General features: G+C 50.0%; 1 protein-coding gene across 2 annotated transcripts; it reads right to left on the bottom strand.

Moving 5' to 3' along the window:
* Nucleotides 1-449: 449 nt before the first annotated feature.
* TRIM3 (tripartite motif containing 3) lies at nt 450-26,591 on the bottom strand. 2 transcript variants are annotated; one of them, XM_070425410.1, is made up of 12 exons: nt 26,509-26,591; nt 18,508-18,673; nt 9,989-10,220; nt 9,614-9,765; nt 9,218-9,398; nt 8,238-8,970; nt 8,007-8,110; nt 2,918-3,085; nt 2,566-2,734; nt 2,251-2,321; nt 1,148-1,288; nt 450-1,019 (listed from the first exon to the last, which is right to left on the bottom strand). In XM_070425410.1, exons 2-12 carry the CDS (start codon nt 18,636-18,638, stop codon nt 867-869), a joined length of 2,235 nt encoding a protein of 744 aa, XP_070281511.1. In that variant the 5' UTR covers nt 18,639-18,673; nt 26,509-26,591; the 3' UTR covers nt 450-866. The 2 variants fall into 2 exon arrangements, with proteins under 2 accessions (XP_070281511.1, XP_070281512.1); XM_070425411.1 differs by lacking the exons at nt 18,508-18,673; nt 26,509-26,591 and adding an exon at nt 14,350-14,395.
* Nucleotides 26,592-27,766: the final 1,175 nt, after the last annotated feature.

Genomic DNA, 27,766 nt, shown 5'->3' with positions numbered 1-27,766 from the left:
ACAGGAGGATGGAACAGGGCTTCGAGGCTTCCGGACCAAACTCTAAAATTGGCATGGAGCCTCCCACACCCAGCTTCCACCTGGGCCAGCCCCAGGTCTCCAACCCAGGCCTGGGCATCAGGATTGCTGTCATTCCCGACTGTTCTTCCTGCAGGCGCTGGCTGTGTTCAGGGCAAGGACCATTTTCCCAGGCTCCTCTCAGCACCAGGGCAGGGAGACACAGGACTTACTATTTCTACAGAAGATGCAGGGCCTGGGGTGGGGATTTGGCAAGTGGCTCAGGATCCAGGGGTTCGCCCTCCCTTGCTCTCCCCTCCTGAAGCTTCAAAACATCAGGACCCACTTAGGAATCTGGGTGCCATGCCTGCCGGCTTGCCTACTTTTTAGTCCAGAGCCAGTCCCACCATCCCATCCCCTCACAGCCCCACTCCACAAGAAAGCAACAAAAGCACGTGGCGAACACATTTATTTAATATGGGGGTGGGGTATTGCTGTCTCTGTCAGTGTGTATGGGTGGTAGGGAGACAACCAGAGGGACTTCTGCCCTGGAGTAAGAGGCTGTTCTGGCCCCAGGCTGGGGTTGGGAGCAGACTGAGGGGACGGGGGAGGTGTGTAAAGGGGGGAGGGTGAAGCTCTGCACACGTCCTTAGAACCACAGTCCAGGCCCATCCAGTCACCAAAGCAAGAACCGAATAAATAAAGTGCAACCGTGGGGGTGGGAGAAGGGGAGAGGGAGGGCACTGGGCGCACCCACGCCCACAGCCCACATTCAGTGCTGCCAGGTCTGGCCCAGCTGCGGGCCAGACACTCCTGTCCAATCACCCCTATGTCCGTCCCTCCATGAGCCAGGCAGGGCCCCTGTGCAGCTACTGGAGGTAGCGATAGGCCTTGAAGCAGTGGTTGCCGGCATCGGCCACCACCACGTGGCCGTCCGAGGTCAAGGCCAGGCCCTGTGGGCCATACAGTGGCTCTGCAGCTGTGTTGATGTAGGACAGGAAGGAGCCAGAGCTGTCGAATACCTGGGGAACGGGTGGAGAATGAGGGAGAGCTGAGATCGGGCTGGTGAGATGCTTACTGGGGGGAGGGGATGTGTGCATGGGGAACAGCAGGACACCTCACCTTCATGCCGTCCCTGGGCCTTACTCACCTGGATGCGGCTGTTGCCCCAGTCAGCCACGATGATGTTCCCATTGGAGTCCACAGCTACTCCCGTGGGAGCGTTGAACTGCCCGTTGCCCTCACCATGGGAGCCGAACTTGAAGAGGAACTCTCCGTCGGCACTGTATACCTGGCAGGGCAAAGGCTGGGGACTGGGGACCTGGCCTCAGACAGAGGGCAGGGCCTTGGAGGAGGTGGGGGGGAGCCCTAGGGCTGAGGACCCTCAGGTCTGCAGCTACAGCTCAGTTCTTTCCAGGCTTCCCATCCATGCACCCCACTGCTACTGGACATCTCCAGCTGATGTCCCTCGGACATATCAAATCTAACAGTCCATTCCCCAGGCAAGCAGTTCTGACTTCTCTTTCAGTGACTGGCAACACCCATTTGGCCATGAGTCATGGTCGACTCCATCGTCTCCTCTGCTCAACAGACAGTGGATTGACACAATCATTGATTCTACCCCAAGTCTGTATCCTATATACATATATTGCCACAGCAGTGGTCCTTATCTGGATTATTGCAAAGATAGATTGTCCAGCCTCTAGTCTTGCCCCAGCCAGAGTGATCTAAGACACACGGGATTGTATCACCCCACCTGTCTGCAATCCTTCAGTGACTCCCCAGAACTCGTAGGAAGAGATCAAGCTCCTTAAAGGCCACACAAGACTCATCTCTGCAAACCCAGTCTGAACTATTTGTGGTTTCTTGAACACACCATAGGGTTTCCACCTCCAGTTCTCGGCTCCTCTGGTCCCCTTTGCCTCAAATCCTCTTCTCCTTCTCTTCCTTCTGGTTAATTCCCACTGGTGCTTTAGGTAATTCTCTCTCACCTGAGCCAAATGCTCCTTCTATGCCCTCACATTTCCCTACACTTCCTTATCACTGAACGTATTGCATCAAATTGTAACATGCCAGTTAATTCTTCTCTTCTCTACTAGACTATAACTAAGAAGACAGGGAAAGTATTTGCTTGAGTCATGACTGTATCCCTATCACTTCTGACATAGTGCCTGGGTCAAAGTAGCCACGCCATAAATGTTTACAGTGCCAATGAATGATCAGGGGAAGGGGGAGGCAAGGGAAGACACTGACCTTTACTGAATGGTTATGGAAATCCGTCACTACAATCTCATTCTTGTTGTTCACAGCCACAAAATGGGGCCCTGAAAATATAAAGTGGTCTCTAGGGCAGTAGCTGGGATACTGGGGTGGGGAAGAATACCTGTGATGATAAAGTTGGGGTGTTCAGAGAGGGGTGGGGTCTCTGGGATGATGGTGCTAAGGCCCAGTGAAGGGATGGGGTTCTCTAGAGCCAAGACACAGGAGGAGGGGTCTTTAGAGTTGGGGTCCCCTGGGGTTCTCTGGGACTGGGGAATCAGAATAGATGTCTGTCTTATCTCCTCATACCTGCGAAGTGACGGTCAGTGGCTCCACGGCCCCCAAAACGGCCAACCAGCTTTCCATTGGGTTGGAAGGTGAAGACACAGCAAGATTTGTTGTCGACCACAATGATATGTCCGTTACGGTCTACAGCCACCCCCTTGGGGCCCATGAGGCGGCCAGCTCCAATCTTGGTCTGGAAGGAGATGAGCATTAGGGTCTTTATCCTGCCTGGTGGGGAGAACAGTCCCAGCCTGGCACCAAAGCAGAATCTTGGGCTGGGGATGGACCAATCCAGGCCCAACCACCAGGGGACACTAGAATGGTTACTTCAGCTGATCACCAGGGGTGCAAAGTGTAATGACAGTAAATTTCTCACCTTGAACTTGCCCTCAGGGGAGAAGATGCTGACCCAACGGTTGTCATAGTCTGCAACGATAATGTCTCCATTGGTGTCCACTGCCACACCTGTGGGTCGTTGCAGCTGTCCAGGCGAGCGCCCTCGGACCCCGAAGCGGAACTTGAACTGGCCTTCATTGGAGAAAACCTGGAGCACAGGATCAAGGGAGGGAGGGGAAGGAGGGGAGAGACTGTGGGCACAAAGGGAAGGGAGCAGGATCCTGAGGGAGGAGATCCCCATTCATTCAGTCATTCAGCAAGGACTAATGACACCATGTCAGGGCACAGAGAAGAATCAGACATGGCCGCAGACCTAGCGGACACGCAGCAGAGGTGGGAATGGGACTGTAGGAATATGAAAGGGTTGAGGGAGAGTGATCAGGAAGGGTTCTAGAAGAGGAAATCTGAGCTAAGTCTAAAAGGATGCTGACAGATGAACCAAAGTTGGCCAGTAAAGCAGCAGGAGGGAAGGCATTTAAGCAGAGTGGACAGTGTATAAACGGGACAGAGTCCAGCATGGGCCCTGCCTATCCGTGTACAACACGGGTCAGGTTTTATCCTGGATGTAATGGGGATTCACTGAAAATATGTGGGCAGGGAGTGACAAGATGAGATTTGCTTTTGTGGTATAATAAGACATCTCTGTGGTCTTTGTCCCCAGTGCCTGTCACAGAGCTCCTCGAAGCCTGGGAATTTCCTGAGTGATAGGGTTGTCTCTTGTCATTCATAAGGGGCCCCTTTTGAGCTTAGGCAACTGCGGTGACTTAGGGTGGGGACCCCAGACAGCCTCAGGATGAAGCTGGTCATTAGAAAGACCAAATGAGTAAAGGATTGGAATTTACAGCCCTATCCACCCTCTGGGAAGGGTTGTGCGTGTGTGTGCACACAAATTAAGTTATATGAAAACTCCTGAACAACAAGATTTGATGAGCTTCTGGGTTGGTACTGAGAGGATGGGGCACCCCCATTCCACAGCGACAGAAGTTCCTGCACTAGGGACTCTTCTTGCCCTCTGTACCTCTTCATCTAGCTGCTCATCTGTGTCCTTGATCAGACCCTTTACAGTAAACTGGTAAACCTAAGCAAATGTTTCTCTGAGTTCTGTGAGCCTCTCTATCTAATTAACCGAACCCAAAGAGGGGGTTATGGGAACTTCCAATTTATAGCAGGTAACAACCTAACTTGCAACTGGTGTCTGGGTGGGTGCAGTCTGGGAGGCTGAGGGATTCTTCCTTTGTAAGATGGAGACAGTACAGGCTTCATAGTGTCAGAATTGAGTTAAATTCAAAGAAAACATGGTCAATGTCCACTGGAATTAGAGAACTGTTTGGCAGTGTCTGCAAAAAACACCTTGGGGTTTGTAAGAAAGAGCACTCTGGTTGCAGGGAGGAGTCAAGACTGGATGTTGGCCACGCAGTCAGAGGCTGCTGCAGTGGTCCAGGTGTGAAATGATGACGACTTGGACCAGGGCACTGCTAGAGGGCAGCAGATGGACTCAAGAGACATATAGTAGGTAGATTGAACAAACTTGGCAGTAGACAAGGAAGGGAGGGAGGTAAGGGAAATGGACTAGGATTAGCCCTTCCAGGATATGGGGCTGACCAGGCAACCTTCCTCCTGGACAGAGTGAACCTTTCAACCTTTCTCACTCTTCTATCTCCTTGACCTTAGCCATCCAACATACTCAGGGTTCTCCATCCTAAAAGCACCTCCTTTAATGCTCCTTTCCTCTACAGCTAAGCCTTCCTGCTTCTCCTTTGCAGCCAAGACATTACTCACCACTTACTGCAGAAGTCCCACACACTGCTTTGTTACAGGCTCTGGGGACATAAGAGGAATAAGGGCCAGGAGCAGCCTTGGCTAACTCAAGTTCTGGGCCTTGGCCTTAGTTTATCCAGACCTGCTCCCTCCTTAGTGGACTGGGCCCCTGTCCCTACCCCACCCCCACCCCCACCCCCACCCCCATCCCCATCCCCATTTCTCAGACCTGCAGAGCTGTTTGAACTGGTCCCACCAAGAGACATCACTCCCTCCTAATGTAGACCTTCTACTATGCCCTCACCCCTTTTGCTCTAGTCCCCTGCAGTGGGACAGCACTTGCTAGCATGAGAAGGGAAGGATCACAGATTGGAAAGTTGATGTGAGAGAGACTAAAAGGTTCCCCCAGATCAGCAGTGAGATTATGCATGTACCTTCTCCAGTCTGAGTAGCTTGGTTTCCAGCTCAAAACTCAGAGGCTTGTGGGGTATGGGGGATGTCTTACTCATCCTGTCCTACCCTATCCCACCCCTTATATCTATCTGGCCAACTCCTATTCATCTTTCAGTTCTCAGAATTTCCAAGTCACTTCTTGAGAGAAGCCTTTAATGACCAACTCCATCCCCTGAATCAGTGTATACACATACAGTTAGGTCTCTGTGATGTATGCTTTATAGTTCTTGTCATAACAACCATCACTTCCGTAACTAAATATCTTTGTCCCCTTCTAAGAAAGTTGCAGGTGGGACAGGAACCGTGTCTGTTCTTTGCTGCTGCATTTGTAGGTAAAGCAACTGGCACCTAACAGACATTCAACAAATGAGTGAATTCCTCAGCTCAATCTCAGATCACAGCTAGACATCTCCACTTGAATGACACACTCAAACTCAACACGTGCAAAAGGGAATTCATCAACTTATATCTAGACCTGCTCCTGAATTGCAACACCACCGACCCAGTGCACTAAGTCCTGCCATTCCTGAGTCCTCCCTCTTCCTTGACATCTGATGGCTCATCAAAACCTGCCGTATTTGCTTCCTTAACATCTCTGAAATCTGCTGGTGCCCTAGTTTGGTCTTTAACATCTCTCTGCTGTATCACAGTAGCACTATGTAACTTCGGGACCTGAGCCTAGTAGGGAAGAGAGACTGAAACAAAATTAAACAAGCCGGTGATTCTGGTAAAGTCTGAAAGTGTTTATAGCAAAAGGTTGAGGAGCTCAGAGGAGAATGTGATTAATATTCTGCCTGAAGGAAATGAGCTGATAAAATTTCTGGACTAAGACAGTTACTCAAACTGTCAAACCAAATATGCAAATTGAATTCTTCACTCAGCCTCCACCATAAATGGGTCCAAAGGAGGAAAAGTTCACGCGGAGCCCAATTCTCATGAACTGAGGGGTGCAGGTCACAGTCCATCTGGGAGCCCAGCCCCTATCAGGCCTGAGGCCCCCAGAGTAAGAGATGCAGAAACTCCACTTTGGAATCCAAGTCAGGTTCCTAGCAACTGGGTAGATGGAGTGCAGGTGGGAGTGGGGGCAAGGGAGACTGCTATAGGACTATTAAGTGTTTGGAAGGGAGGGGGGCTACATCAGGCCCTACCTCTCAGTTCCCCCACCCTGAAACAGTGGACAAGCACAGCTCCTCTAGGAATGGCACACGTCATTTGGCATGTGAGAGCTCATGTGCAAGCACAGTAGGGAAGGTTTCCCAAATCTCAGCATTTGTGCCAGAAAGCATCCCTGGCATAAGGAGCAGGAAAAGAGTTAGAGGGTAGAGGAAGTGACTGAGTAGGGCCTCAGCACCACCCTCATTCCCATCTCCTCTTCACTATCCAGGCTGAGTCCAAATACCTCCCTGTGCTGAACTGGGCCTCTCCACTCCTCCGCTCCTAGGAATAGGGTGGGAATAAGGGCTGGCTGGAAATACAGGATGGGGAATATGGTCATGGAAGAGCTCGTGGCATTTGCAGCCTGGTAGGTGGCACGCAGGAGCTAGGTGGGATCTGACATTGAAGCGACAGGCTTTTGGCAGAGCTGGATCTATGACGGGGTACTCAGGCTGGGTCAGGATGAAGCGTAAATTTATATGTGTTGCGAAGTAAGGATCTTCAGGGAACAGTTTTGCTCCCTGATAAAGTGTTTCCATGAACTGAAGCTCAGGGTAGTCACAAACAATCCCACACAGCATAAACTCAATGTGACCTCAGCTACTTGGCTCCTAATCGTAATCTATCTCCAGCTCCTTTGGGAATCCTTCCAGTTCCCTGTACAACCCCCTCCAGCACTCCCCACCTCCTGGCTTTTGTTGACAGCCGCCACCTGGACAGTGATATTTGTAACTAACATCAGAAGGTTCACTAGGTGTCAGGCACAGTACATTATGCCATTTAATGCTTCCGGCGACCCTCTGAGGTATTCTTTTCCTAATTTTACACATGAGTTAACTGAAGCTGAGAGAGGTCACATGACTTGTCAGTAAGTGGCAGAGCTAGGATTCAAGCCCAGGTGTCTGGTTTCAGAGCCTGGGCTTTTAACTGCTCCGCTGTGTCTACCACACTGGGCGCTGGGTTTACTACAAGGAATAAAAAGAGAAAACCACATTTTCTGGCTTTAAAGAGCTTGAAGTGCAGCAGAGGCCTTGTCTATTTGTGCGGTGGGTGCCTTAATCAGGTGTGTGAGGGGCTGAGAGGGCCAAGGGCAGGACCACCTGTGAGCGTGCACTGTAGTCTAGCCACTGAAGACACCTCTTTTCACAAGTTAACCCCATTTGACTGTCTAGTCCACCGGATGTTTGCAGAGACTGGTGCAGACAAGATGCATTCTGGAGCCAGGAAAGTATGTTGGGACATAGCAGGGAAGGGCAGAGCCAGCATCCTGACCACATGCTGGTGAAAAGGGGAGAAAGTTAGCCACCAGGTGGAGGCTCAAGAGGAGACAGAGGGGAAGGGAGAATGAGCCTGACCTTTGAGGTCCAGGAGCTGGTCTGGGCTGTGCCATAGCCTGGGAGTTATAAACTGCCAGCACAGTGAACCCTGGGTAACCTGTGAACATGGTTACCCTTGTGGCTAGTAGGGGTGAGGTTACAAGTGGGTGGGTGAAGGGCGGTGCTATGACTTATTGCTCTTTAAGAAATGATACTATGTATAGGGCTGGAAAAATAAAAAGGTTTTTTTTTTAAGTAAGGCTTCGATTATTGTACAACTTTCAGGAGGAGACCTATATTATATACAGTTTATTGTTTGTTTGTTTTCAGGAGGCTGTAGCTGGAGGACCTGTATTTTGGTGGTGTGGGAGCTGGACAAGCGCTCACCTGAATACATTGGTTGTTGCTGTCTGCTACCACTATGCGGCCACTGCTAGCTGCGGACACACCCTGTAGATTGGTAAATTCGCCTTTCTCCCTTCCACGACTGCCTGTGGGAAGGGGATGGGGGAAAAACAAAAGAATTCACTCGCAGGTCATTTTGAAACTCCCTGCCCTCTCCGCCCTGTCTCCGGCCTGAACCCGCCCCTGCCTGGCTCCGCCCCCGGCCGTCTGTACCGACACGGAACACGAGCTCATCCTCAATGGGGTTGTCCTTCCGTTTGCCGCTGGTGCTGTACATGGAGTTGGGCCTCCGCACCGCCTTCTGGCGCACATGGCTGCCTGGGCCGCCAGGGGACTTAACGCGGCGCTTGACGTCATCCGAGGAAGGTGGTAGGTCTCCAGGTCGCAGGGCTCGCACGCGGAAGGGGCTACCGCGCACCGGCTGGCCATAGAGCAGCACGGAGAGGAGCAGCTCGCCCTCGGAGCGCGCCGTGTAGACCAGCTCATACGTGCCGTTCTTGTGGTCCACCACTGGCACGGGCAGGCGCGTGCCGTCGGGGGCAGTGAGCTCCGCCCGCAGCTCGGCGCTGCCGGTGCGCACCAGCCGCCCATCTTTGTCTTTGGTAGTGACCGTGAAGGAGGCGGTCTGGCCCACCAGCGCCTGGCGCAGGCCTTCGCCCGTGGCCACCGTCTCGTGTGCAGTGGCACTCGTTGTGAGCAGTGCACCCAGATTGAGCACCGATCGCCGCAGCCCATCGACCTCCAGGACCAGTTCCAGCTGCGCGTTCTCGTGTGGCCACTCCGGGAAGGCCTGCGCCGCCAAGGCCGCCAGGCGCTCGCGCATGTGCTTGCGGACCAGCAACACCTCCGGGGCTGAGCCCAGGCGCAGGGCCTGCTCTGCGAAGCTGCAGCTGCTGCCAATGTGTTCCTGACCCTGGCGCAGCGTGTCTAGCTGGGTCTGCAGCACCTGAGGGGGTGGGGCGGGGGGTGAGAACACTGGCGCAGAGGTGGGTCTCTGTGATTTCTGGTGAACTTGCAGTACTATGGCACGGAAGGAATACAAGCGAGGGAGTGTGGGCAAGGGACACAGATGCCCACAGCACCTGTGGGGCCATGTCAGGAGGCAGAAAGTGTTGACTAGGGAAAGGGGTGTGCAAGTGTGGGAAGCAGGGATACATGGGGGCAATAAGGCAGGGAAGGGTGAACAAATGCACCTTCTGCTTCGCCCCACAAATGGCCTCCAGGTCGTTGACCAGCGCCTGCTTGCGCTGCTGCAGCGCTTGCTCCAAGTCCTCGAAGGCTGCGCTGATCTGGGCCAGGGCCTCTGCCTTGCGCTCCTGCAGCTGCTGGCTGATGCCCCCCACTAAGGCGATCGCTGCGGACAGCTGTGGCAGCCTGGGGAGGGAAACAACTCATACCGGAGTGGCTTGAGGCGGCGTCCTTACCAAACCATCCCTTCTCCCTACTGCTGCTGTCCAGGAGATCACCTACCTGAGGCCTCCCTGCTCTCTCACAGAGTTTTATCTGTACCTTGCCCGGGGTCCCTCCTCTGCCCCCGTTGAAACACCATCTCTGATGGCCCCACCAGCCCAGGTTCCCACCAGGCCTACCGGCCGCGCACTGCCTCCAGCTGGCGCTGCAGGGCGGCCTTGTGCTGCTCCACCACGTCCCGCAGCAGCACCGTGCCGTGCTCCCGGTGCTCCCCTGCGCGGCACTCTCCGCACATGGCCGTCTCACAGGCCTCACAGTAAAACTCCATCGTCTGGCAGCATAAAGACTCCAGTTAGGCAGTGGCTACACACAAAACTTCTTTGCCCTTCCCCTCCCCCACCTGCCCTCCTGGCCCCTCACCTTCCAGGTGTGCCCCCTACCTGGGCCACTTATTCCCAGAAACACCTCTCACCCACAGCCACTCGGCCCCCTCCCCCAACCTCTCCCTCTCCTCCACCCCAAGTCCTGGCCTCACTGGGCCTGCTTGGGCCCACCTTGCCTTCATGGTTGGGGCAGGAGAGGGGGCGGCCAGCCACTGCACTGAGGGGATGGGGGTCCTCTGGGTCGTGGGCCCCATCAGGTGCCTGCTGCATGGCCTCCATGAGGCTGCTGATGAAGAAGTTATTCTGCAGTGCAGAGACGCCCTGCTCAGGGAGGATGGACGTCTGCCGACATACTGGACAGGACAGCGTCAGGCTCTGGGCAGGGATATAGTTCTGGAGGCATCTGGCCAGAGAGGGAAAGAGGGGGTGGGGAAGCGTCATTACACCCCTCCTCACATTTCCCCTGGGTGCTGATTCCTCTCCTCATAGGGGTGCCATTACACTTCCTTTGGAAACCTCTCTGGTTGGCACACACATCTTGTCCTGCCAGCAGGTAGAAAAGGCCTCATCTCATCTCTCACGACTGAGTAGAAACACATCCCTGACCTCTCAGAAGAACTGACATATCCGCATTCCTCACCGTGTGCACAAACACAGGTTCACCTTTCACAGGTGCTTACAAACCCTTCTCATAGAAAAATATGCAACTAGCCCTTACTTTAACTAATTAAACATTTACTGACTGCCTACTCTTGTCAAATTTGTGCCAAGCTCTGGCGATATAAAGATAAAGCATAGTGCATACCTCTAAAATACTTTCAGCCTACCGAGGAGTGTTTACAGAAGTACTGAAATAGAGAGTCTATAGAAGTAAACAGTGTAATGATTAAGGGTGTGGACCCTGGAGCGAGGCTGCCCGGGTTCAATTCCCAGGTCAGTCATCTATTAAACTGTGACCCCTGACAAGTTACTTAACTTTGATGAGCCAGGGATTCTTCCTTTGTAAGATGGAGACAGTACAGGCTTCCCAAGGAGTGGAGGATTAAAGGTAAAGGGCTTCTATGCCTAACTCACAGAAAGCATTAAATATTATAGGCTCTGAGGATTTGCCTCACTCACAGAGAGCGCTATATATTGGAGGCTACTATTTATCATTAATAAAAGGAATTCAGTAGATGCACTGATAAGGAAATGCACTGAGGGGCACCTGGCCCACGGTGGGTGGAGAGGGTAGCCAGGAAAGGCTTCCGAAGAGGTGATGTCAGCTCAATCTTCATGGGTAAGTAATGTTAGCCTGACCAAAGGAAGGTGCAGGAGGAGGAGGAAGGGTGTTCCAGACACAGAAGGCATCCAGAAACAGCATAGTGTGGGTAGGGAATTATAAACAGCGTGATATGGCTGGAGACCAAATCCAAGACAAGGAATGGTAACAGGAGTCTGGAGAGAGACAGGGGCCAGTTTATGGAGGCCCTTATGGGCCACACCAAGGAGCTTAGAAGTCATTGCAACGGCCAAAGGGAGCCACTGGAGCATGGGACAGCCAGGTTTCCATTTTATCAAGCTCCTCTTCTTGGCGGAGGGCGAAAGAGAATGTGATGAGACAGCAGACAAGTGGTTTTAACATCATCATCATAATCATCCAATTACCACTTATTAAGCACCATGTGCCAGGCGCTGTGCTTTACATTTTGTTTATGAATGTAGACTCTGAAAGGGTAAGTAGTCCAAGGTAACAAAGCTAGTGGACACTGGAGCCTGGATCCAAATACAAGGCAAAGATACTCTTGCAATCGTTTAGGCCAGTGGTCGGCAAACTCATTAGTCAACAGAGCCAAGTATCAACAGTACAACGACTGAAATTTCTTTTGAGAGCCAAATTTTTTAAACTTAAACTATATAGGTAGGTACATTGTTATTAACTTAATTAGGGTACTCCTAAGCTGGCCTTTGCTAAAAACGTCCTCAATCTGGCGGGTCAACCTCAGCGAACGTACCCCCACTTCTAACGCCACTTCTTCAAAATAGACTCGCCCAGGCCAAAAACCGACTTCTGCGCATGGGCCATGAAGTTTCAGTCGCACTGTACGTGCGCTCCCCGCAAGTGGTATTTTGTGGAAGAGGCTCACTCAAGGGACCAAAGAGCCGCACGTGGCTCGCGAGCCGCGGTTTGCCGACCACTGGTTTAGGCAAGAGATGAGAAGACCTGGATTTAGGCAGTAGCAATGTAGACTAAGGTGGAATAAATTTGAGAAGTATTTAAGAAGTGTAGCTAGTAGGGGGTATTGTCTGATTAGAAAGGGGAGTGAGAGATGAGTCTTGGTTGACTCCCAGATTCCTAGCCTAAAGCACTGAGTGGATAGTGGTGGCATTCACAGGAAGAGGAGTGGTTTCTAAGGAAGTTCAGCTTGACCTGGCTGAGCTTACTGTAACAGTGGACATCCAAGTAGAGGGAACCTGTAGAGAGCTGGGGAGAAGACAGGTTAGAGATATAGATGAAGGTGCTGTCAACATTTACATGGCCTCTGTAGCCCTGGGAGGGGATACAATCAGCCAAGAAGGGGTTGGCAGTGATAAGAGCAGGGCAGAGCACCCAGCAAATCCTGAACGAGGGGCACAAAGAGCCATGGGTAGAGCCAGTGACAGAGCAGCAAAGTGCGCAGCACAATTCCGGGAGGGAAGGAGTAGTCATCAGTGTCTAAAGTAGCTGAGGAGTCAGGGAACATTAAGGACCAAGAAATGCCTATCAAATTTGGCAAATGTGAGAGTACTTTTGTCTGTAAGTAAAACAGAGACAGCAGAGTGGTAGGGGAAGCAAAAACTTACTGTTGCCAGTTGAAGAGTGAACAGGGGGAGGTTTGAGGAAGAAGGGGGTTGAAGGATTGAATGACAGCTATCAGGGACAGAGGCGAGAACAGTTCTTATCTGTTTGTGATGGGAGCCTTGAGCATGTTTATAAATGGAGGAGCCAGTCAAAAAGGAGAGATGGAAGAGACTAGAAGACGTGGGACAAAGTCTAGAGATGGGGAAATGGCTCAAATTGGTCTGAAGAAGAGGAATGAACCATCTCCTCTGACTGGAGGAGGGAAGAGAAAGGTGGATGTACTTGAGCACAGGAACAATGTTAGGGAGACTGCGCCTAACTTGCCTCAGGCAAGATCAGCTGCTGAGTGTGAAGGAGGGAGAGGATTCAGGAGAACAGGAAGGCTGGGATTAGTCACTGAAGGGTGGAGGAGAGGAAGCTTACAGACTGACCAGACCACAAATCTGTGGAGGGAATATCTGCATGCTGTAAACTTTGCTGTATCTTCGGTCTCTTCTGTTAACGTTTTCTATTTCTTTAGATCTGAACTAATTAATTTTATTTATTTAACAAACAGTATGTGCCAGGCACGATTCTAAGTGCTTCACAAATATTAACTTATTTGTGACCTAGTTTCCCCTGCAGTCCTCTCAAGTAGAGAGTTTTTTGTCTCATACTCCACATTCCTTGGGGCCAGAAGGTGGGGTTGAGTCCTCCCCACCCCCAGGTGAAACATTTCTAAACTATTCTTTAGCTCCTTGAAAGCTCAAGCCTTCTGTCTACACCACCCCTCCTTTTTATTGTCTCTGCTAACTTAATAGTTGCTTCCCCAGTCACTAAACTCTTTGGTCTGGCTTACTCTCTTCCTCTGTTAACCCCTGACCCATACCACCAACGCCCCATCCCATACACACACACTCCTCCCATTAGTTCCAGTGACTCTGACATCCACCAGGTGACCCATCCACTATCAAGATTTCTTAGTTCCTTGATCTTCTCACCCCCGTGATTTTTCCTTCCACTTCACCTCAGCTGTCCACTCCCATGCTCCCACCACCACCCATATCCCATCACTCATCACTGCATCAACTCTACAACCTGCATTTCTACCATTCTACTCTTCCAGTTCTCTTCCCAACTCATGGATTCTGGTGTCTCGCCTACAAAATACCTTTGAACTCATCACGACCTCCTTCCTTTTGTTGCGCATACCTGACAATATAGCTTCCTAACTGGATTCTTGTTTCCACTCTTACTTCTCTATAATCCATTCTCAGCAGAGCAGCCAGAGTGAGCTTTTAAAAATCTAATTTATGTCACATTATTTCCCTGCTAAAATAAATCCTCCAATGATTTTCCACTGCATTTATAATAAAGTCCAAACACTTTCCTAAAACTGCCAAGCTACCCCATAACTGTCCTGACTCCTTTGTGCCTCATTTCATCTCACTTTCCTCCTCACTCAGCCACACTGGCTTCTTTTCTGGTCTCTGAACATGCCAGTTTACTCCTTCCTTAAGGCGTTGCATGGCACAATGCAAAGATTTTTCCCATTGCCTGGAACAATCTGCACATGTCTTGCCTCTTTCTCATCCTCGGGTGTCAGGTCAAATATCACCTCCTCAAGGAAGCCTTTCCTGGTGACTCTATGTAGAATAGCCCCTGGCCCAACCACCCCCACTTATTCCCTGTTTATTTCCTGCAAAACACTTTAGCACAAGCTGTGACTCACCTGTTTGATTATTTGCTTGCTTATTGTCTTTCATTTCCCACTAGAACATAAGAGTGAAGGCTCTAAAGAATACTACAAATAATTATACTCCAACAAATTAGAAAACCTAGAAAAATGCATAAATTCCTAAAAACACACAACCTTCAAAGGTAAATCATGAAGAAATATAAAATCTGAATAGACTGATTACAAGTAATAATATTGAATTAGTAATTTACACGCCCCGCCCCCCAAAAAAACACAACACAAAAGCCCAAAACCAAATGGCTTCACATGTGCATTCTACCAAAGATTTAAAGAAGAGTTAACATCTATCTTTCTCAAATTATTCCAAAAATAATGAAAGAGGAAGAAAAGCTTCCAAACTCATTTTACGAGCCAGCAATACACTGATACCAAAACCAGACAGAAGCCACACAAAAAAAGAAAATTACAGGCCAATATCCCTGATGAATATACTAGTAGATGCAAAATTTTCAACAAAATATTAGCAAACCAAATTCAAAAACACATTAAAAGATCATACATGCCCTAACTGGTTTGGCTCAGTGGATAGAGCACCAGCCTGCGGATTCAAGGGTCCCAGGTTCGATTCTGGTCAAGGGCATGTACCTTGGTTGCGGGCACATCCCCAGTAGGGGGCGTGCAGGAGGCAGCTGATCGATGTTTCTCTCTCATCGATGTTTCTAACTCTCTATCCCTCTCCCTTCCTCTCTGTAAAAAATCAATAAAATATATTTCTTAAAAAAAAGATCATACATCATGATCGAGTAGATTTATTCTAGGGATACAAGGATGGCTCAACATCAGCAAATGGATCAATGTGATACATCACATTAACGAAACAACAAAAATCATATGTCAACTAGAGGCCTGGCGCACGAAATTCGTGCATCGGTACAGTCCCTAGGCCTGGCCTGCGATCAGGGCCATCTTCCCTGGCTGCCCACAGCCAGCCCCACCCCCTGCCGCCAACCACCCCTGGCTCCCTGTTTGCCATCAAGCGATGGGAGTCTGCTGGCTGGGGGAAAGGGACCAAGAGGTGGTCAGTGTGCCTCATAGTGACTGGTCGAGCGGTCATTCTGTTGTTCTGCTGTTAGGGTCAATTTGCATATTAGCCTTTTATTATATAGGATAGGATGCAGAAAAAGCATCTGACAAAATTCAACATCCATTTATATATTATTTTAAAAAAACAACTCTTGCCCAGCTGGTGTCGCTCAGTGGTTGAGCATCAACCTGACCCAGGAGGTCATGGTTCCATTCCTGGTCAGGGCACATGCCCAGGTTGCAGGTTCAATCCCCAGTACGGGATGCGCAGGAGGCAGCAAATTGATGATTCTCTCTCATCACTGATGTTTCTATTTCTCTCTCCCCCTCCCTTCTTCTCTCTGAAATCAATAAAAACATATATTTTTAAAAAGAATTAAATCTTGACATTTGCGAAAGTATGGATGGACTTCGAGGGTATTATGCTAAGTGAAATAAGGCAGAGAAAGACAAATACCATATAATTTCACTTACATGTGGAATCTAAAACACCTAAACAAAACAGAAATACACTCACAGACACAGAAAATAAACTGGTAGTTACCAGAGTGTAAAGGGGTAAGAAGGGGGATGAAATAGGTGAAGGAGATTAAGGTACAAACTTCCAGTTGTAAAATAAGTCATGGGGATGTAAAGTACAGCATAGAGAATACAGTCAATAATATTATAATAACTTTGTATGGTGACAGATAGTAACAAGATTTATTATAGAGATCTTTTTGTAATGTATATAAATATTCAATCACTATGATATATACCTGAAACTAATAGGATATTGTATGTCAAGTTTACATCAATAAAAACAAAAAAAAACTGAAGGGTCTGCAGTCAAACCTGGATTCAGACCTTGACTACTAACTGCAGAAACATTTCTTAATTACTTAATGGCTCTAAACCAGGGGTGGGCAAACTTTTTGACTCGAGGGCCAGAATGGGTTCTTAAACTGGACCGGAGGGCCGGAACAAAAGCATGGATGGAGTGTTTGTGTGAACTAATATAAATTCAAAGTAAACATCATTACATAAAAGGGTACGGTCTTTTTTTTTTTTTAGTTTTATTCATTTCAAATGGGCTGGATCCGGCCCGCGGGCTGTAGTTTGCCCACGGCTGCTCTAAACCCTAGTTTCTCCTTTTCCAAAATGGGGATAATAAAGTATCTATTATAAAGATTAAGTAAATCAATACATGCCAGTCCTTTGCAAATAGTAAATAATCAATGCATAGCAGCTATTATTATAATTTCTCAGGCATTGATTTTCTCCAGGAGTGTTCAGTGATCTGGGCGTAGGAGAAGGTACAGAGACATCTTACTGATCCAGCAATGAGCTTCTGACACATGGGTTTAGAAAAGGACAAAGATGTGAGTGGATTGTGGCAGCCAGTCAGATGGACAGCCATAGGATGCAGGATGGGTAGGAAAGAAAGGCAGGCTAGGATGGATCTGGTGGCTGGGAAAAGAGGGAGTTGTCAAAGGGGCTGGATGTCTATAACCAGTCAAAGCTGGTGTAGTGGGGAGAGGGTAATGGGAGCAGGAGTGGGTCAGTGGAGTTTATGACCACAGAAGAAGTGGTATTATTCTGGGTGATGGCAAGATGCAGCGCGTTGCTGGGAAAAAGTATGACTGAGGCGGTATGGAGGACATCCTGGAGAAATAGACAAGAACCAAGAGGCATAAATGGATTATAAAGTCATTCGAATTGATGGAAGAACTTGGAAAGGGCAGGAGGGTGGAGTCTGTGTGCAGCTGATAAAGGGGGGAGAGCAGTAGAGCTGGAATCTGAAAGAGCAGGGCTAGAAGGGAAGCGAGTCCCTGGGGCTGAGCCAGGTTTCAGTGAAGGCAGGAGGCAGAGGGAAGCCGTGGGTGGACACAATGGTGAGAAGACCCAGAGACCAGGCCACTCAAGACAGAGCAATGTGGGATGAGGGCTGGAGAGAGAACATTGTCCAAATATACATGTGATCATGTTTAAAACCCTGCAAAGGCTTCATGGGCAACATTCCCTAACAGGTCCACAAAGTTCCACATGGTCTGGCCTCAACCTCCCTCTCTAGCTTCATCACATGCCACTCTCATCACTAGCCTGGCTCCTGCCCGGCCGGGCCTCCTCTAGGCCCACTGACCTGACACAGTCCCTCATGCCACATGGCCTTCTCCTATGTTCTTCCTTCTGCCTGCAATGCTCTTACCACTCCCTTCATTAGCTAACTCCTACTGAGCCTCCAGACTGCACCTCGAGGAAGCCTTCCCTGATTCTCCAAACTATAAAATCCCATATGCTCAGCTCTCATAGCTTACACTTCATTTGCAGCACTTATTCAGGGTGCAATATTACATTTACCTGTTGCCTGGCTATATGATTATTTGATTATTTTCTCCTTCACTATATTATGAGCTCTTTAAAAAAAATTTTTTTTAATTTATTGATTGATTTTAGAGAGAAAGGAAGGGAGAGAGAGAAAAACATAGATTTGTTGTTTCACTTATTTATGCATTCATTGGTTGATTCTTATATGTGCCCTGACCCGGGATCAAACCCACAACCTTGGCATATTGGGACAATGTTCTAACCAACTGAGCTACCTGGCCAAGGCTATACTGTAAGCTATTTAAGAACAAAGAGATATCTGCCTTTGTTTGTCACTGCATACAAGTGTAGTTGCTTGTTACATAAATATTTGTTGAATGAATGAATAACAGATAGAAGCCTAGAGGCTGGAAGGGGTTGCCTTGCACTCAGTACTCCAGGACAACAGGGACAGGCCTAGCTTCAAATATCCTCCCACTGGTCATAAAGTCTTCTGGTGCCAGAGCTGGTTGAGAGTCCCAGCTCTATCTGATTTCTTTGATGCTGTGGAAGGCTGTCTTGGGGCTTGGGAAGGGGGCAGAAAAGGCCCTATTCTGGGCAGGGATCGTGGCCCAGTGTTAGGAGCTCCTGGTCCTCTCATGGGTTCTTGCATCAAACCCTCATCTCCTCCAGGGTGGAGTTTACCTGCTCCCCTGCATAGGTACACAGATTTCCCTCACCTCTTATAGGTTTATACATGCCCCTCTCCTCTCAGGGAGCCCTGCAAGGCCTTCCTCCCTCCCAGGACACATACACCCTCACCTCTCACAGAAGGTATGCAGGCAAGGCAGAACCTTGGGGCACCGGTACCGATCCAGGCAGATGCTGCACACCAGGAACTGCTTGTCCATGGGCTGGACCTCTGGGCCAGGGCTGTCCTGCCTCTTCGCCATGGTGCTCACTGATGGCTCCTGCCACTCACACCAGCCTGTGTATAGAGAAATGGTCAGCACCAGGGAAGTCAGCATTCCCTCCCCCACCTGATCCTTACCACTCAAATGCCCTGCAGAGAATTAGCCCCATTTCTTCCCTGCCAGGGGCAAGTCAGGCAGTTATCTGGAGGCAGCAAGGTGAAGTAGGTGGGCTGAGTAACCCATGGTTAAAAGCACAGACTTAGGGTTAAATTGGAGTCAAACCCAGCTCAGCCTCTTACCAGCTACGTGCCCTTGCATAATTCATAGAACATCTCTGAGCCTCAATTTCCTAATTTGCAATTATGGAAATAACAATCCCTACTTCAAATGGTTGTTCTGAGACTTGCAATAGTGCACATCAAGTGCATGGTACACGGATGCCCACTCTCACTGAGATACTCATCCTTTATCTCCTCTGTCTCCCTCAAATCCTCCTCCAGGAGACCTTCCTGATGGAGTGTCTCTCCTCTGACTATCAAAAGCCCCTCCTACCTCAGACCTTCCTCACAGCACAACTGCCCAGGACTGCATTCTTTTCCACATCCAATCAATATCTAGGTCTGTGGATTCTGCCTCCTAAATATCTTATCCCCTTTTCTTCAACCACACAGCTACCGCCCCATCAGGTCACCACCAATTCTCTCCTGAGATGCAGCAGCAGCCTTCTAACTGGTAGCCTTGTCTCCTCACTGTGCTTCTCATCCATCCCCCTCGCAGTCAGAATGAGGCTTCTAAAACACAGATTCCATCTTGTCACTAACTTCCTGTTTAACTTCCTTCAACAGTTATCCATTGTCCAGAGGACAAAGTCCAAACTTAAATTTGCCAACATGGCTTAGCTTTGCCCACACCTCATGTCTTATGATTCTACAATTAGTAACACTGTCCTTTCTGTTCCTGGAAAACTCCTTCTTCTCTTTTACTACTGGGCAGTCACACATTCTATTCCCTCTGCCTAAGATCCTCTTCCAAGCTCCCCTTTGCCTGACTGACTCCCATTCGTCTTTCCGGTCACTATGTAAATGTCACTTCCTCCAGAAGGCCTTCCCTGATTTCCTGAAGTCTGGTCAGGTGCTCCACCTTTGTGTCCCAATGCACCCTGTATTTCCTCCATCTTAGCCCTTATGCCATACTATAATGTTCTTGTATACTGGTATATAGCACAGAGCCTAACATAGGATCAATCTGTATTTATTGAATTAATTCAGTAATTCAACCAATATTTATTAAGTGCCTACTTTGTACAGATAAACAAATCAGACTGATAAACAAATCAGATATAGTCACTATAGTCACTATCCCTAAGATAGAGAGGTGATGACAGGTATTTTTAAAGTAAATAAACAAATAATTACAAGTTGGGAGAGGAGCGTGCTATAAAGAAGAAAAGGATGCTATGAAGAAGAACATTTTTTTTATCGGTGATCAGGGAAGGCTTCTCCAAGCAGGTGACTTTTAAGCAGAGCTCTGAGAGATGGAAGGAAAATGGTAGGGATGAGGGTGGGAGCATCAGAGAGTGAGAGAGGGAAGTCATTCTAGGCTAAAGGAACAGCATGAATGAAAGTTCTTAGAGGGTTCATTGAGAAATGGAAAGAACCATGCGGTTAGAGCAACGTGAATAAAAGGCAAGTGGTGAGCTTGGGAAGGTGAGCTTGGGAATGGTATCAGGAAGGACCTTGATGTTAAGAATCTGGATTTTCTCCTAAATTGGGTGAGAAATGATACAATTTCCAAAAAAAAAAAAAAGAAAGAAATTAAAAACCTACTTTGGCAGCTATGAGGATTGAAGAAAAGTAAGTAGGAGAAGAGAGACCAGTTAGGAGGCTACCCCAGTTCTTCTAAGATGTTGGTTATTAGCAGAGCTATAGGTAAGAAGGTGGATTGATTTGGTAAATACTCTTGAGGTTGAATCAAAAGGACATCATTATGGATTTGATGTGAGGTGAAAGGAATGTCAATAATGACACACACACACACACCCTGTTTTCTCCCTTGAGCAAATGGTGGGCCATGTACAGAGACAGTGAGAGCTGAGGAGGTGATTTTGGACATTCTGTTTCATTTATTTATTTATTTTTGAAATATATTTTTATTGATTTCAGAGAGGAAGGGAGAAGGATAGAGAGATAGAAACATCAATGATGAGAATCATTGATCGGCTGCCTCCTGCATGCCCTCTACTGGGGATCAAGCCTACAACCCAGGCATGTGCCCTTGGCCGGAATCCAACCTGGGACCCTTCAGTCCACAGGCTGATGCTCTATCCACTGAGCCAAACTGGCTAGGCCTGGACATTCTGTTTTAGATACATTAAGTTTGAGGCGCCTGTGTGATATCCAGGTAGAGATGTCAAGTAAGGAATAGAATACAGGTGCTCAGGGGAGAAGTCTGTGCTGGTTATTAGTTTGGAAACACTGGCATGACTTAAAGCAGCAAGCAATGAGAATGGATGAGACCACCTAGGGAGAGAGAGTGGAGAGTGAAGAAGAACCCAGAGCAAAGGCAAGAAAACCAAGGGAGTGTGCGACCAAGGGAATCAAGAGAAGAGAGTGATTCAAGAAAGGAGTGGTGAGATAAGATGAAGACTGAAGAGTGTCCACCAGATTTGATTGTGGTGGAGTGGCAGGGGCAGAAGCCATGTTAGCATGACTAAAGAATGAATGGAGGTGGCGAAATTAAAACCACATATGTAGACAATTAATGAGAGAAATTTTGCCATGAAGAGAAGCGAAAGATAGCTGGAGTACTTCAAAACAGGCAGTGACTAGGAGCAAGTCAACACTATCTGTGCCTGCATTATGGGGTCTCTCTACAGATAACATATAATGTTTACATGCATGCAGTGGGACCAGTTCAGAGACTTCTCTGGGCTTGAGGAGCAACCAGAGAGAGGCTAGGCTGTATGTGCCTTCTGTTTGAGTGTGGGTAGGCATGGGAAGGCTAGGAAGGGCGTGCCTGAGAGATTCTCTCCTGGTGTGGACACTGGGGTTATGAGGTTCTCTCTAGAGGTGACGGGTTCTGAATCTGGAAACTTAAAACAAGGACAACATAGCAGGAGGGAGGACAGATTGAGGATTGGTGTAAGAAACAGGAGGCCAGAGCCAAGCTGAAGCTTCAGTCTGGTGAAGGGGAGGGCCGGGAGGAAGAGTAGGAGTGGTCTACTGGGCCACGCCCGGGCAGCTGATGTCAGGCTCCGCCTCTCTCCAAGCCAAGGGTCTCTCCCAGGCTGTTACAAAGGGGCGGAGATTGGGCTACATCCCAGGTCTGACAGCTCCTCCCTCCCTTCCCCTTCCTGCTTCAGTTCCCCACCCAGGCTTGCCTGACAGGCAGCCTCTGAGGCCACAAGCTTGCCTGGATCACTCGATGCCCTTCTCCTAGATTTCTACTTCCACCCTCCCATCCCACTGCGCCCTACAGATCTGCCCCCAAGGCCCTATAGTCAATGGTTTAAGTGGACTGTTTATCACAGCAGACACTGGAGGACCTTGAACTCAGAGCTGAGATTTCACCCTCTTTCCTATTGCCATCCTGTATGCTTATCCCACCTCTGTTGTATGGCTCAGTTCGAAAGGCATCTCATTTCCTCATTCAGCATTCATTCAACAACTCTGCTAGGCCTGGGAATACAAAGATGAATAGCCGCAGCTCAGCCTTCCTAGACTCCACAATCTAATAAATAGATCACTGCAGTGCAATATGGTGAGGGCTATGATGGGGAAGCACAGATTGCTCCAGGAGCACAGAGGTCACCTAACATAGACTTGGGTGGGGGACAGGGATCCTGGAAGTTGGAGGACAAGGGAATTCTCCTAAGGAAGTGTCATTCAAGCTGAGATTTCCAGGATGAGTGAGAGTTACAGAGAGCATGGTGCCTCTGCATCAGGAAACTGAATCATACACCGGACAGGGAGGACAGTTAAGAAACAATTTGGGTAGGTGGGCAGGAACTAGATCACACAATGCATTGCTAGCCTTATGAAGAAGTGTAGACTTTACCCTTCCCTTCTTGGGGATTAAGATTTTATCCAAAGAGCAAAGGAAACATTTCTTGGGAGGTAGGGGATTCAAGTATAGAGTGATAGAGCCACAATAGTAAATTTTTGACTGCTGTGTGGAAAATAGTTTAGAGGGGACACAAATGGAAAGTTAAGAGACTGCTGATATTCCAGAGGAGAGATGATGGTGGTATTGACTAGCGGAGTAGCAGAGAGAAAGTTGAGAGAAGGGGATTTCATAGGGAGGAATCAACAGAACTTGATGGCTAGATGGTTTGATGTGAAGAGTAGAGGGAGAAGAAAGAATTAGAGATGATTCCTAGTTTTCTTGCTTGGAAACTCTAGAAGAAGAGCAGTTTGGATGAGAGGGTGGCAAGTTCAGTGTTTAATAAAATGACTCTGAGGTGCCTATGGGAGAGGTCCAGCTGGCAGTTGGAAAGATAGGCTGGAGCCTAGGAAAGATGTCTGGCCTGGAGATAAAGATTTGGGATGGTGCCTAGAGCCATGGAAGTGGATGACATCACCCAGAGATGAGAAAGGAGAGCCTGTGACTGTGTCCCAAGGAACCTCAACATTTAAGGGATAGGCCCAGGAAGCAAAGCCTGCAAGAAATGGAAAAGATGTGGCCAGAGAGGCAGGAGAAGCAAAAAAAAAAGAGGGAGCCTGTGAAGACCCAGGGAGAATAAAGCTTCATGGACAAGGAAACGATCTCATTGTGAAATGCTGGAGAAAGGTCCCATGATTTAAAGCCCAGGAGAAGCTGTGATTAACTTCAGAGAGTGTGGTTTCCAAGGGCCGGAGTAGAGGAAGCCAGATCCAAGGGGCTGAGGAGGAAGTTGACTGTGAGCAAATGAAGACAGCCAGTGCTGCTGACTCCACTAGATCCTTGACATCTGCAAAGGATGTGTTTCAAGGCTTTTCAGTTTCTCCAAATTCTCAAACAGCATCTAATTTCCCCTATGACTTCCTCCTGCAACCCCAGGAGAGTCCCAGATTTCCACAGCTGTGAGTGGAGACAGGTAACCAAGGCATTGTTAAAAAGTGGATGCAAGAGGTCATCTAGGCTCACTTGCTTCCTAAAATGACATTCCTGTCCACTAGCCTCCAGGTGTATTTGATTATTTGAGGCCTCAGCAAAATGTCAAATGACTGCACATTATAGTCTTTGAGTTTCTCCTGGAACAGATGAAGCAAAGGAGGAGGCCAAGTCCTCAAAGTATCCTTCTCAGTAAGGTTGGCAAGGAAGGAAAGTGATGAAATTCACAGTACCATCTCCCCCACCATTGCCAGACTGAGTAGGTGAATGAACTATTCGATCAGCTGATCAACCTACCAATCAAACTTCTCCGGGCATACTCTGGACCAGGCCCTTCAACTTGCAACTGGAGATGCAAAGCTTCTTAAAGAGATATATTACCTGTCCTTCCAAGCTCTCAGACAAGTGTAGAAATAGACTTGGAAATACATAACTACAATGTGATAAGTGTCCTGGTATTGATACATTCGAACTGCTGTGGCAGCAAAGAGAAGGAAGTCTCTGAGTCAGAAGGTGGTGGAGGAGAATGAACAGGCCTCGAGAGGAAGGGATATCTGAGCTGGTTCTTGTGGGACCAATAGGAGCATGATAGACACATTGAGAAAGCTGAGCAAAGGAACAGAAGCATGAAAAATTAAGAAACATGGACCAGATGGGCCAAAGGACAAGACTCAAGAGGGTAGAAGCTGCTTTCATGACCACTCGATTTGAGTTCTCCACTTGCTCCTTGGTTGCTCAGTCACTGCCCATTCCTTAAATGTCTAGTTCCCCAGGGCTTTTTTCTAGGGCCCTTCTCTCACACTCATATTCTGCCAGGGAAATCTCATCATCTGCCAGGGTTTAGTTACTAACCACTTACTAACAAGTCCCAGATCCTTATTTCCGGTGCAGAAAACTTTCTTGAACCCCAGCCCTGTATACCCAACTGTATCTTGGACACATCTACATGGGAGATGATTGGAGACTAACCTAAAACTGAATTCATTTTCCCCTAATCTACTCTTCCTGCTGCATTTCTCATCTCAAAACAAAAAAAGAGCACCATCATCCATCTAATCACCCCAACCCTGGGAGTCCTCTCAGTTCGTTCACCTTTCAGATACAAGCTATGACCATCCTTGAGTCTGCCTCTAAAATGTGTCTAGGTTACAAAAAGGTCAGGAGATCTAGAAGCTCGTCTTGACTGACACTAATGTCACAAATGCAAGGTAAGACTGGGCCAGTTCCTACTCCATCCCCTTACTTGTAAACTGTGTGTGTGTGAGGGGCTGTCCTTTTGTTCCCCAGATCTGAGATTCCCAAGATTCTCTTTCCAGCCAAAAGTCCCTACAGATTGCCATATATGCCCATGCTTAAACCCCGTCTTGTACTACCCTGAGGGTCTGATTGCTGGTTTCCATGGTAAGGCTAGATGTGCTGGAGGGTGGCTGCCGTTGCCCCCACCTCCCTTCCCAAATAATGTTTGCTGAGTTTAGGAAACCCACGACACTCCCTCCTATCCTAGCCATATGGTTTTGCTCTGTCTTTCTGAACACAGGCTGTAATCCCAACTATGGGCCTTGGCTCAAGCTCTTCTCTCATCAAGAATGCCATTGTCCCCTAAGTGGCTGAGGCAGCACCTGACACAGAGAGGGTGCTCAGTATATGCTGGTGACAGGCGAGCCATGTTTAAATCACTGCAGTTTCCCCTCACCAGACAGAGAGGCAAAAGCAAAGGTACTGACAAGGTAAGTGAACAAAGCTCCAAGGAAAAAGACCTCCACTCAACATAAAGAAGCTTTCCCACAGCATAAGGTAGTAAGTGCTCTGTCACTGGAGGCATCCAAGACAAGAGAGGCAGGGCACCTGTCAGCCCTGCAGCTCTGATTCCAATTCCGCAGTAAATCAGAGCCCTGCTTAAGGGATGAATGGGCACTGGTGAGCTGGACAGACAGGCAGGGACAGATCTGTGAAAAAGACCGCACCTCTTCCAACTTCCCAGACCGCATCTTCCTACTGGGGTCAATCCTTGGTCCACCTGAGAGGCCCCCCACACCAGGAACAAGCCCAGAGCTGCCTTCCGTCAGAATGACCTCCCTGGGGTGCAGCCTGCCCCTCCAACCTGCAACCATCTGTCCCTGCAGGTTTGCAGCCCAGGATCTGTAGCCAAGTGGAGAGGAGAGGAGGCCAGACCAGGGAGGGGCCTGGGGTCCTCCAGGCAGGGCACAGGCTGCAAGGGAACCAGGGGGGGTCCTTTCCTACAAGAAACAGCCTCCGGATGGGGCTTCCTGTGCAGGGAGCAGTGCTAGGGGAGGAAAGAGTGTCCTCCATCCTGACCGGTGGGGCTTTTGGTGCCTGAGGAGGATGGAGGGGGTGGGGGTAGGGGATTGGGGGAGGTCAGGGGGAGCCAGGGGTAGAAGTGTTGGCACCAGGGAGAAAGGAACCCTTCAGACAGGCTGGGCCACAAGATTCCAGAGTCCCACTCAGCAACCCCACCCGCCCCCCTCCACCGCCACCGCCACCGCCCGCAGCGCTCGACTCCCTCCGCCAACATACACAAGCTCCCAAACCCCGCGCTCCTCCGAGGACCCATCACCCATCCACCCGCGCCTGCCCCCCTCAAACATGGACCTCACGTGAGAGCCACAGCCCGAAGAATGCCCCCGCTGCTCCCACGGGCACGGACACGCCTCACGTGCACAGAGGCAGCCACGGCTTCGGAGAGCAGCTGTGCCCCCACCCATGGACGCTCCACGGACCCACGGCCGCGCGGCCCCGGCCCCCGACCAGGGCAGACAGGGACACAAACGCACCCCTGGGGACCGCCCGTCACACTCACCGCGGCGGAGCAGGATGGGAGGGCCGAGGCCCGGACTGCGGCCGCTCCGAGGCGCCCGCGGCGCTGCCCGCGCTGCCCCCGCTGCCCGCGCCCGTCCGCCCGGCCCTGCCCGCGGCGCCGCCCCACGTCCCTCGCCTCCGCGGGTCCTCGCGCCGGCGCCGCCGCCGGACCCCGCCGCACAGGCCGGAGGGAGGGGCCGGGGCGGGGCTGCGGACCAGCCGGGGGAGGGGGCGGGCCCGGGACTGAAGACCCGCCCCCGCCCCGCCCGCCCCGGGCAGGCCCCGCCTCCCCGCCTCCCCGCCCCGCCCGCCCCCGCTCGGAGCCTCGGGCTAGGACTGCTGGCTCGCGGGCTAGGGCACCCGAGAGCCGGATCCCGGATCCCGGATCCCGCGTCCCGGATCCTCGGCCCCAGGTCCCCGCCGGCTGCCTCAGGCCCCAGCGGCTCCGGGGCAGGCGGCACGGTGGGTCTCGGAGACCGGAGGAGGCTCGGGCAGGAAAAGGCCAGCTGGACAGCAGGGGTTTCGGACTCCGGGAGCCGGTTCGGGCTGCCTCCCGGGGGTTCCCTGCCCGGCTTTCTGGGGGCGGGGGTCCCCTACGGAATATGCTAGTGTGGTCCCCGTTGATCGTGGGAGACAGGAATCATCCTGTACCTCGACACGGATCTCGGCGGCGAAGGGCCCCAAGGTGCCAGGGCAGGACCCAGAGCTCGGGAAGGGGGTGAAGGGGTAGGAAGGTGGGGGGACTTGATCCCGCTCTAGCCGCCTGGCTCTCCCTGAGGAGCACCCTGGCGAGGAAATTACGGTTCCGACCACCCAGCGACTCCCTTCCCCACTCCAAAGACCAGAGCAATTCTCAGAATCATCGCATTGGGGAAAAGCAGCCCCCGTGGAAAATAATAAAAATTATAACAACAGTTCACAGGGACTGAGTGCTTATATTGGGCCAGACACACAACGAACCTCTTTACATATATTATCTCCTTTAATATTGTTAATAGGTAGCTTCTTTTATTAGCCGTGTTATACAATGTAAGAAACTGGGGGCCCGGCTCCCTAGAAGTTAACCCTGATCACTCAGCTAGAAAGTGGTGTAACCAGCGTTTGTTTGAGCTCTGTGTTAAGGTCCTGCCGCCAGTCACTTGGAGATTCATCAGTACCTTTCACGTTCAAAAATCCCCAGTGTTTCATAAAGTGGGGGTCACCCCTCCCCGAATAATCAAGCTGCAGTCAGGTGACTGCAGGCTGACCAAAGCCCAGGA

The sequence above is a fragment of the Myotis yumanensis genome, unplaced genomic scaffold, assembly GCF_028538775.1.
Source record: "Myotis yumanensis isolate MYYU_CA2020_CCGP unplaced genomic scaffold, mMyoYum1.0.hap1 SCAF_10, whole genome shotgun sequence".
Classification (NCBI taxonomy): Eukaryota; Metazoa; Chordata; class Mammalia; order Chiroptera; family Vespertilionidae; genus Myotis; species Myotis yumanensis.
Note: the sequence above shows the minus strand (reverse complement) of the source record. Positions and strands in the feature narration are given on the sequence as shown.